General features: G+C 33.6%; 1 protein-coding gene and 1 long non-coding RNA gene across 2 annotated transcripts; both read right to left on the reverse strand.

Moving 5' to 3' along the window:
- Positions 1-785: 785 nt before the first annotated feature.
- On the reverse strand, positions 786-1,574 carry LOC106321160. Its single transcript, XR_001266003.1, has 3 exons — positions 1,208-1,574; positions 995-1,059; positions 786-883 (listed from the first exon to the last, which is right to left on the reverse strand). It is a non-coding gene; the product is annotated as an uncharacterized LOC106321160 (long non-coding RNA).
- Positions 1,575-2,610: 1,036 nt separating this feature from the next.
- LOC106321159 (glyoxylate/succinic semialdehyde reductase 1) lies at positions 2,611-4,274 on the reverse strand. Its single transcript, XM_013759472.1, has 8 exons — positions 4,088-4,274; positions 3,902-4,012; positions 3,717-3,821; positions 3,539-3,640; positions 3,327-3,442; positions 3,164-3,242; positions 2,924-3,094; positions 2,611-2,824 (listed from the first exon to the last, which is right to left on the reverse strand). The coding sequence occupies exons 1-8, from the start codon at positions 4,190-4,192 to the stop codon at positions 2,741-2,743; spliced, it is 873 nt and encodes a 290-aa protein (XP_013614926.1). The 5' UTR covers positions 4,193-4,274; the 3' UTR covers positions 2,611-2,740.
- Positions 4,275-12,152: the final 7,878 nt, after the last annotated feature.

Consider the following 12,152-nt stretch of genomic DNA (forward strand, 5'->3'; position numbering starts at 1 on the left):
CCCAAATTTTCTTGTAGTGATTCATTTGGATTCGGATAATACATGATATCTAAAGCACCCCACTACAAAATCCATTCGAGTGTTTTTGCAAATTAGATTGTACAAATTTGAAATTTCCGATTCCAAGACTATTTAGCGGGAGCAGCACATGTGTTTTCGAGAAAGTATGTAAAAACTAATCTAAACAATGTTTTTTCAGTTCTACAACCTTGATTGTTATCTTTCATTAGAACACAATTCATGTTTCTCGGTCTGAACATATCGATGTATTTTCATACGGAATCTCACATTTTGCTATAGGAAATTTTAACAGGAAAGGAACCTTATTCAGATATGCAACGTGGGGAAATCATTGGTGAGACAGTCAATGTTTTTTTCACTTATCTCAAAACAATAGCCACTATTTTTGCATCTATTTTCTCTTTAAAAGGTGGGGACTGTGATGAACACACTCACCCTCCCATACCAAAAATATGTTCTCCAAAAAATGATGGAACAGTGCCGAGATGTAGAACCGGCTTCTCTCCTCAATTCACTTAAATAAAAACAGCCCCCATCTCAATATAATTTGTACTTCACGTAAGAAAAGAAAAATAAACCCTGACTTTTACAAACATCAGAAGAATCAAGAAACATGTTTATCAATTTCACCATTATTTATCTCATTTTTCTACTTATGTGAAAAATACATATAAAAAAAAAATACATATAAATATACAAAATGTCTATTATTCCAACACGAGATGAGAAACATATATTAAAAGAAGAATAAAATCAGTGTGCACACATTCTTGTATAAGAGTTGGTAATTTGGTATTTTCTGGCAATGAACAATCACCTCCACTTTCATCGTTCCTTTGTACATGGTCGGATCTGTACACAACTTAATGGAAGATTGATTTTGGACTCCAAAATTATGGAAAATATATGTTAATTTTCTTACAAAATTGTTTATATCTCCTAAAATCTCATAGGATATATTGAAATATTTTACCTCAACAACATTAATAAAGTCTTGTTTCTGGTGAAACTTACCAATCCATAGTATGATCCGCAATACTGTAAAACATTACAAAATCAGAATTAACTTCAAAAATTAAAGTTTTGTAAATTTTCATGTGAAACAAGAACCTAGTCAGAATCCAATTTCATGTGATATGCATTAAAGAAGAAGATCGTGGAAGGGAATAGAGCGATATCGAAGTACTTGATATAAACTTCAACTTGATCCGAATCGGCATCAACCAAAGCTACCGTAGCAAATTCGAGACATCTCTCGCCGATTTGCCAAGCTGAAATTTTTTGAAATTAGGGATTTTGGGTGAATAGAGACGTGAAAACAAAAAGAAAAAAAAAATTGATTCAGAGAGAGAAATCAAAGTGAAGGTATAACATGTCATCAAGGTGAGGAAAATCTTTATCGGAGCTACGGCCAAATCGCAACATAAGCACTATATCGATCGTGTCTCTGATCATCCGGTCGATTTCCTTCTTCGTTAGCGTTGGAATCCATCTCTCCACATATCTTATTCCAAATTTTTTCTCTTCGCATAGATAGAGAGGGGGCAGGGCTATGCATAAACTACAAAGCAGCTGGAACCAAACAATTTTTGTTCTGGTTTTCTCTAAACTAACCAAAATTTTTGAAATTACAATATATATAAAAACAACCGAACTATACTTGCTTACTGGTTGGTTTCCTGTGTCATGCATAGAAATAAAATTTTCAAAAAAAAAAAAAATAATAATATATATATATATAGAAATAGAAATTTCATTTTATTAATTTAAAAATACAAATAAAATCATAAATAACTATTTATTATTTTATTTTATTTCTGTTTAGTCAAGTTAATTAAAATTAAGTTCCAGGTAGATTTTATTTTTAATTTTATTACATAATAAAATTTATTTATTTTATTTATCTCATTAAATCAATAATCATCACACAAAAGTTATTGTATAAATTTACATCCAAATAAATTCAATAAATTAAAATCTCGATTAATCATCTATATACTTTTGGATCCAAGTATAACTTAAATATTCAACTGTTCATAAAACAAATATCAAAATTGTCACAGTTTATTGCTTAAAATACTTTTATAACTGATTTGATGAAAATATGAAAAATTATACGAAATTGTTACTTCTTTTATCATAAGTTCATTTTAATGAAAAAAACTTATATTTACAGTTTGTATTATTTTTAGAATTTTAATAATAATTATATAGACAGTTTCTGTAACTTTTTATTTTATGAATCTTATCAAAAATCAAAGTCTTTTTCATTAAAATTGTACATGTTATAGGGAAGCCATATCATTTTTTGACTAACCCTTATCATCATTTTTAAGCAAAAATTAAAAAAAAAAATCACTTCTTAATTAATGTATTAGGTATTTTTCTAAACCGAACAGATTAACCTTAAAAATTTTGTTCAAAACCGAATCAGTCAAAACACCACATACAGTATATTTTTTGAAATGCCAGGTGCTGTGTTTTAATCTATTATGAACGTTATGGAACTTTTGGATTAGAAATCTTATATAACACTAATTATCAAGCTCATGCATTTGTTACACAAACCAAAGGAGGTAAGACATGGACTGTGTTTTAAAAGACGTCTTATTTGGTGAAGGATTAAAATGTGTTGTTCTTGGCCAAATCATGAGTAGAGTAAAACTCTTGTCCTTGGGAAGAAAACAATCATTTCAGTTTTTTTCCAATAGTTTAACTACTATTCCCTGGAGAATTTCACAGCCTCAATCACAGCAGAGAAGTCCAGATCTCCAAGTCCCATGCTTCTCGCCTTCTTAAAAGCCTGTTCGAAATAAAACAGAAGATACATGTTTAAAACAAAAAGATTTATGATGCCAGGCCCAACAATCAGCAATATTCTTGGTGTCTTCGAGTAACTGACCTCATTTGCAGCCGCAGCTACAGGCATGGAGACGGCGTTTTCATCACCAAGAGCAAGAGCAAGCCTCATGTCCTTCTGCTGATGTTTCAACGGGAATGCTGGTGGGTAACTACTCTTATTCATCGAAGGTCCTTTCCCTTTGAACATCGGGTTTGTCATTGCACCAAGATCCTGCCCCAACAACATTACAACCAATTAACAGCCATATCTCTCACTAGTCAAGTTCTAAAGATATCTCACCAGAATATCAAGAAGAGTGTCAGAGCTAAGTCCACTCTTGTCAGCTAATACAAGCCCCTCAGAAAACGCGTTCATCATGCTGTGTAAAATAACATGTCATGAAGCCAAGTTCTTCCATTCGTATTACTTTAAATAGTCAAGAAAGAGAGACAGAGATGTTCACCTTCCCATGACCATGTTGACTACAAGTTTCATCTTAGCTCCGTTCCCGACTTGTCCCAAGTAAAAAGACTTCTTCCCCAAGACGTCAAAAGCTGGGACCGTTTCATCGAAAAGGGACTAGCAAAGCAGCAGAACATTGATTGAAATACGTACCAACATCTTACTAAAAAGTCCAAACTAGAAAGGTTCTGTTTTTTTGAGATCTAATGTTACCTTGTCACCAGCAGCAAGTATGATGAGCTGGCCATCTTCTGCCGGCTTCTTGCTACCTGAAACAGGACCTTCTACAAACCGACCGCCTTTCCCAGTGATTGCCTGCCATTTGTACAAACTTATCGATGGTTCTTTTGTCTAATCATTGGTTCATCATAATCTGAAAAGATTAGAAAACCTGGTTGATCTTTAAGGAAGTCTCTGCATCAACTGTTGACATATCGATATACCCTTTTCCTTCACAGATTTGCTCTAAAACACCATCTTTATCATCGAAAACAACCTTGTAATCAACCAGACACCACAACAATAATTGTAAATTTTATCATCAGAGCTTAAAAGAAGCAGATTCGAAAAATATACCGAGAGAGCAGCACAAGGGTCAGAGAGCATAGCGATAGTGTATTTGCATTTCTTGATTACTTGAGCTGGAGTCTCACCCATTGAAGCTCCATGCTCCACAAGTTCATCACACTGTTCCGTGAATCAATCAAAATAATCCTCAAAACTTAATCAGATCTGAAAGAAAAATGTTTTTTTTTTTCTTACCTTGGAGAGTGTCCTGTTCCAGACGGTAACTTTGAATCCATGTTTCAACAGATTCATTGCCATGGCCTTTCCCATGATACCCAAGCCCAGAAACCCAATCTCCATTTTTCTCTTTCTCCTCTGTGTTTTGAGCGACGATGAATGATGATGATAAAAAATAAGATGAATGAAGCAGGCGCAATCTGTGTACGTCGTCGTCTGGCATCTTGCGGTTTTTATTGTATTAAATATATATTAATTTAAATATATATTTTATACAAAATAATTAAATATTTTAGTAGTGGTTAAAAAGAACAAAAAATTTCAATACTTTTATCATCTTTTTTTTTTTTTAGTTCTCTACTTCTCTCTCGCCTTAGAGATAGAATCCGATCATAATCTGCTTTAAAATTGAAAACACAATCAACGTTTATGGCATATAAATTGATCTCGTACAACAGTCTTGTAACAGATGTATTTTTATGGGATCTGAAAGAATATATGAAGATAAAAACATTTTTTGTATACTATTTGAGAATCTTTTAAAAAATTACAACTTCAATTTTGCACAGATTACAATATAAACTTGTTAAAGTGTCAACACATAACATTTTTTTAAATTATTTACGTAGGAACCTTATAATAATTTTGGACAAATCTTAAAATAACAATTTATTCTCTAAAAAAATTAAATAACTTAACATAAAAATGGTCTGCATTTATAGTTTAGTTTACAGTTTAGTTTACGGACCACTTTTCCTAAACTAAATTTGTAAAACTAAAAATACATCTTCAAAAATCTTGCTACTACGTGTAGCCACACGATACATCCTCTAACATCTTCTAAAATCATCAACCGAAGCCAATATGACATAATTGTTTTAGCTCCCATAGTTTACCTTAAAATCTTGCTACTACACGTACAATGGCATATTTGCTCCTTATGAATCACACGCTAACAATTCTAATGAGTTGAACTCATACAGTACCTGCTGGGATTTGACACTATGTGCTGGGACTTTGTTACCAAGATTCTATAGGTCCAAGGGTTTCCTCCCATCTTCATTACCTGGATCAAGGAATGTATCACCACTCCTCGATTCTCCATTGCCGTTAATGGAGAGCTTGCAGGGTTCTTTCCGGGAAAAAAGGGGATTAGACAAGGTGATGCTATCTCTCCATACCTCTTCATAATGGTTATGGAATTTCTTTCCAAGTTGCTCGAACGTGCGGCTGAGGACGGTCACTTTCGTCTGCACCCGCTGTGTTCCACACCAACAGTCACTCACCTACTATTTTCGGACGATCTCCTTGTGTTTACTGATGGCTCACGTCACTCCATCTCGGGTGTTAAGAATGTTATGGCCGGGTTTAAGGAGTGGTCAGGTCTTGATATGAACTCTGAGAAATCAGAGATATTTTTTGGAGGTTACTCTGATCTTGAATGTGCTGTCATCAGTGATATTTCTGGGTTTAAGAGGGGTACTTTCCCTACTCGATATCCGGGTATGCCCCTAAGCCCGAAGAAGATTAGCTACGCCACACTTCAACCTTTCTTGGAGAAAATTACGAAAAAAACTCAACTGTTGGACTGTCAAAAGTCTGTCATTTGCGGGAAAGGTCACGATGGTCTCATCTGTCATATATGGCATGGTAAACTTCTGGAGCTCACTATTCAATTTGCCAAAGACGTTCTACGCTAAGGTTGATGCCTAATGTGCGTCTTTCCTTTGGAAAAACAAGATGGCCACTGCTTCGGGTGCTCAGGTGGATTGGGAAAACATATGTAAGCCAAAGAAAGAAGGAGGTCTTGGCCTGAGGCGGCTTGATGAATTCCAGGAAGTTTTTGAGCCCAAGAGGGTCTGGAACCTCTTCTCTCAATCTGGTTCTATTTGGGTGGCCTGGATCAATAACAATGTTTTCTCTGGCCGGAATTTTTGGGTAGTATCGCAGTCGACTACTTTCTCTTTTGTAACTTGGATGATAATGCTCTCTAGGCTGCCTACTAGGGATAGGCTCCTATCATGGGGAATGTCAATCTCAGCTCTGTGTCCACTCTGCTCCAATGCTCCAGAGTCGCACGCACATCTCTTCTTCGGCTGCCCTTACTCGGTCGCTGTTTGGTCTCACTTCTCAGGCTGGATGTTCACAGCTCCACCAGATCTCCTGATGCGGTTCTACGCATGCTTGATCAGGTTCCCTTTGTTTCTTGCTCGGGTGTTCGGTCAATTATCAAACTCTTGACACTGGTTGTAGCATACAGTCTATGGAGAGAGAGGAACCACCGCATCTTCAGGCAAATTTCATCTTCCGAAGCTGCGACAATTTCTAGAGTAGATCGTTCAATGAGGGATCGTCTTTTGTCACTCCCTCCCCCACGTGTTGGTGCAGTTTCTTTGTTGCAGCTGTACTTTTCCATGCGCTCATTGTATCCGCCTTAGATCTCCTTAGTCTTTAGTTATTATCTAGGTTCTCTTCCTTCTGTTTCATTGTAATAAGTTGTTCAACAGCAACATTGTATCCTCAGAAAATGGTAATTAAGCTTACCCAAAAAAAACTCATACAGTACGCATTAGAAAGATAAGTGAGTCATGTATTATTACTTTATTAGGTTAGTATATTGAAACAGAATTTATTATTTTTATTATGATCTTTGATACTAGACATATACGTACAACATTAAAATTGTTTTATGTGTTGTTATATATAGGATCTAACCGGCTTAATTAGTTTTTTTTTTTTTTTTTTTTTTTTTTTTTTTTTTTTTGCTTTAAAGCTTAATTAGTATTGATGCGACCAAATTAGTTTTAGTTTTGGAATAGACTATGAAATATATGAAATTGGCTTTACGATGTTAGTGAGACTATTAAATTGTGTTCAGAGTGAATCTCTCCTCAATATAGGATTAATGCATATTATTATTATGGTCTTTTTTTTCTGTGTATATTAAGAAATCAAATATGGGTCGTTTATTAGTAGGAAACTTTGTGTGCACCACGGTTCAAGATATATAACGCAGATTATGGATATGCAAAATGAAGTTTGGTCAAACGAATCAATCAAAATTAAAGATCTTGCTAAAATAAGGCTAAATATTAGTGAGTATGTTGATCCCTTATATATTAAAGAAAAAACATTGTAATAATTGTGTTCACACTAAACTGAACACATATCACGTGTAAAAACATTGTAATAAATACGTTCACACTAAAATAGATACATGTCACATGTAGAGAGCATCTCAGCCAAACTCTAGATAGATATGTTCACACTATGTACTTTACGTTTTTTTAATACAAAACTCACATGCATGGTTTTTCTTTACGTTATTTTTACTGTTGACGAATAGAGCTGGACAAATTATTCATAAATTTTGATTCGATTCGTTATCTGTTTTAATTCGAACCGAAAAATCCGGATATCCGTTACTCTACGAAGCAAATCAAATACTAAAATGCAATATCCGTAAAAAAAATGCAAATCACAAATATCAATATTTATGGGAACGAATATCCAATTTGATCTGTTATATGCATATATATATACATATATTTAAAGAATTATATATAAGTTATATAATATAGTTTATATCAATTTTACAATATTTTTGTTTTTAAATAATTTCATTTTAAGAATTTTATTTTTCATGTATTATTTTGAAAAAAATATCATTTAATATTAATTAACAGTATCTTTATATATTTATCAACCATTTTTATATACTTTTACATACACATACATGTGCACATTGACGTGAGCACCTTATAACTAAGTATTTACCAGAAATGAAATATCTAATTTTTTTGGAAGTTAAAATATTCTTTTTCTTTATGTTTCTTTCACTATCGACCAAATTGTAGTAAAATGATTTATCTTAATAATTTTTTTTTCAACTATTATCCTTTTAAAAACTATAATATGAAACCATTTGTTCGACATCACTACTATTTAAGATTCATAACATGAAAACAAACAAATAATAGTAAATTTTGATTATCACATGAACAAAAAAAACAAAAACATCAAACGTTTTAACGGAACAAACCAAATAAAAATGATTTAAAATGATAGTTATATTTTAGGAGATTAAAAAAAAACAACCTAAAACCGAACCGATATCCCGATTAAACCGATTAATGTCTCCTTATTAAAAAATAACGAAACTAATAATCACATTCTGCGCAAGTCGCGAGTTATTACCTAATTATGTTAGTACTCTAGTTTTGTGAAATTGATAATCATACATATATTCACGTATTAGTTGGCTAAATGTTTGTAATTGTTCTTGGTATATTATATACAATGTTCTAAAATACGGTCTAGGCACCCGCCTAGGTGGCGTTTAGGCGTTATACGATAGCTAACTGTACTGTTTTTATGTTATACAGTGTTTTATGCGGATTTATATAATTCGGGCGAATAACAGTGCTTAGACGGACATTATGCGGTCTACGCGGACGCCTAGACGGATTTAAGCATTAATATTCAAAAAATAAACTATTAATATTATTATTATATTTTATTAATGTTATTATTTATATTATTTTTTACTTATTTTATGTATTAATATGATTGTAAACATTAGTATAATTGTTATAAAATCATTTTAAATTTATCAACTTTATATATTTAAAATGGTTTTAATTTTTATAATTTAAAACTATTTATATATGTTAAACTATATACTTATACATAAAACTTGATTTAAAATATATTTATGTTCAGTTTTTTTTCAAAAATAATGTATATATATTAATCTCATACTTATATTTCTTGTAAACATATATATATCCGTATATACCCATTTAGGCGTCCGCCTATACGACTAGGCCATGTACAGTCATCTAACGCGTAAGGAACGCCTGGCGCGTTTTAGAACACTGATTATATATAAGAGGAGTCGTTAGACCCACATACTCATATATTCCCTCCAAACAAAAAATGACTTACTCTATACGAATCCTAGATTAACGATGATGCGATAAATCTCATTTCTGATTTAAAACCATTCAGATCCATGTGGAAGATTAACCTTGATAAGCTCACAGTGGAAGAGAACCCGTTAATTATGAATTAAGCAGAGTCGATATATCTACAAAAGGGTCATGGTCTGGGCTGTATCACAAGACACATATTTAGGAAGCCAAAGATCCTAGGAGGACCAAAAATTCAAATATTTAGCTTTTTACAAGATATTACTTATAGTCCCTGTTCAAAAACGTGGCCGCCTAGGCATTGTTTGGAGGTTGACCGCGACGAATATGCCCAAATCGGTGTAGCTAGGCGTTTATCCGCGTAAGACCGCTTAATTCCCGCGTTGACCGCCTAATTCCAGCCTAATTTCCGCCTAGACCGCCTAAGTTTTTTTTTTTTCTAGTACGTGTAAAGTTGAAACACTATTGATTATTTTTTACTCATTAGTGACAGATTTTGTGTAATTATTCATTACTAAATAATTACAATTAGCTATCAAACCCAAAACAAACACATAATTACTTCATTTAGGAAATTTTCCGTACCAAACACGCTATAATCTAGATGTTCGACGAATAAAAAAAAGGTTATTTAAAATTATATATAAAAAATTATATAATTATGTCTAAGAACATGTGTCATCATGTTTAAAATTAGCTAAATATATTATAAATATATTAAATTGTATTTAAAACCAGACTCCACGTAATCCCCGAGTACTCCCCGATTTTTCGGTAACTCGCTAGGCCCGGAATTGCCGCCCGACTAGCGCCTAGCGTAGTTCCGAACATGGCTTATAGTTATAGTCGAGTAAATGGATGATAACTATTTTTTTAAAAGAAGAAATAAAGAGGTATAAATAAATAAATAAACGGAAACAGCTCTGCCGAACCACATCATTTCATGCTTTAAATTGCCAAAATCCATCACTAATTAACATGTATAGTCTCACAATTTTGGTGGAGCTCGGGGGTCAAAGCAAAAGGAATGCATTAAATTGTAAAGTTCAGAGGTCAAAGCAAAAGGAATGCATTGGCTAACTTAGGAAAAGTTATGTATGACAAAAGGAAAGGGCATAATTGGCTTCAAAGCTAACACATCTATGCTAGCAAAAGAAATTATGGTGGTTAATTGAGAAACCAAACACTTTATTTGCTCACCATCTTGTGGATGACAGATATATCAGCTAGATCTCTGGATAACAAATGACTAATCAAAAACTTAGGAACATGACATTTTATTTCATAATGATCATTGGATCCCATCAACTCACCTAAGATCAGCAATATGCAATCAAATAACCAATTCCCCTACAGTGGATTAACTTATTGACCCTATTATACATAAATGAAATTCTCAAATATTTTAGTCGCTAATTGTTATAAAGGACATACCAATAAATGTGAGTATCCCCATCGGTTGTTTCTTGAGACTAGATATTAATGGTTACCACTTCAAGAAGACTGGTACATACACAGTTAAGTCAGATATAACACAAAATATTTACCCGGATAAGCCAAGGATGGGGTTCGATATGGACTAGATGTTAAAGTATTTCAGACATTATCTTAGAAGATATGATATCTACCAAATTTAAAACATCATATGTAGCAGTAAATATCAGGGTGTTTATCATGTTAACTTGAAGGAAGAAATGGAGTCTTAGTCAATAAGTTGTTGAAGCTTGTACATAGTGCATAATTAGAGTCGACCGTTCAGACCGTAATAACATGGGTAACCCAAAACCTATCTGGATCGGCCTAAAGTGGCAAAATGGGCAATGGTGCATGTTTAGGGCTATGTGTACAGAATGTGGTCTGTACACTTGACCGCACAGTTGTTGGTTCAACCGTATAGTTACCCGGGATAACCATAAATGAAGAAACTTACCCGGGTGAATGTATCATGGTACAGAAGTGTTGTTACTTCTAGTCTTTCTTATATCCATTGAAGAGAATGAAGAGGAGCGTGTGGTATGAGCTGGAATGAGCTGGAAAGGAAAAGTAGCTTTACCTTTCCGGCCTTTACACACGATTCCTTCCTAGTCATTCATTCAAATGGATTGATCTTCGCCATCCACCTTATGCACCATGATGTCACTCTTTTCCAGCTGGAATTTTGCCATCCTTGCCTGATCCTAGGGGCCCATTCCCTGCAAAAAAAAAACACAACCATCTATCTTAGATTTAGTTTTTAAGAGTTGTAAAGCTTATATAAGGATGAATTTTGTAATCCAAGCTGAATGGGGGTTTCCCCTCCTTTGTTCTTTACTATTCTCTGTTAATGAATCTCTCTAATCTCTATGTCCGCATCCTCAAGTCTCTCTAATCTCTCAATCTCTCACAATCTCACATACTCTCATCCGCTTACGTTCATTCTTTCATCTATCTCACCATTACAAGACTCAAGTCGAACTCATCTTTGATTTTTCATCACTCTCACACCAACATCTTGATAATCTCACATGTCTCATAAAAAAAATAAGGAGGGATAAGGTGCAACATACATGGAGCAGAAGAGGAGACTATCAATTATGTCATTTTTAATGCCCACCCGCACAACAAACATGGACACTTTCTAGTATTCCAACAAACCGGGAAGATTCCAAATGCTTTCAATATTTCATAATATGGACTATTTTCTGACAAAACTAAACAAATATGACGAATTATAAATTTTCATGGATACCATGGTACATTTGTAAAGAAAGAAACAATATTTTGTGAAACAATATAGATCGAGATCCCCGAGACATTTTGAACCTAGCAGAAACCAAGTGCATCCTTTGGATGGAGTTGCAGTATTTGGCATTCAATTGTCGTGATCAAAATGTAGACCAAGTGGATATAGAGAAAGAACAAGTAGCTCCACACATAGGAAGATGATACCGACTCGGTATAGCTACTAGTTGACTGATTGGACCGGTTCAACCGGTCAAACCGGGTTTTCTGTTTTTAATAATTAAATATATATAATTATATATTTACACTATATGGACCTAAAACAAAGTAGTTCTACATATAATATGTTATATGTTCTCCTTTATTAACTAGAAAATAAACAATAAACATACACTACAAGAAAACATCAAGGATTCTGAGGGAAAAAATCG

The sequence above is a fragment of the Brassica oleracea genome, unplaced genomic scaffold, assembly GCF_000695525.1.
Source record: "Brassica oleracea var. oleracea cultivar TO1000 unplaced genomic scaffold, BOL UnpScaffold01276, whole genome shotgun sequence".
Classification (NCBI taxonomy): Eukaryota; Viridiplantae; Streptophyta; class Magnoliopsida; order Brassicales; family Brassicaceae; genus Brassica; species Brassica oleracea.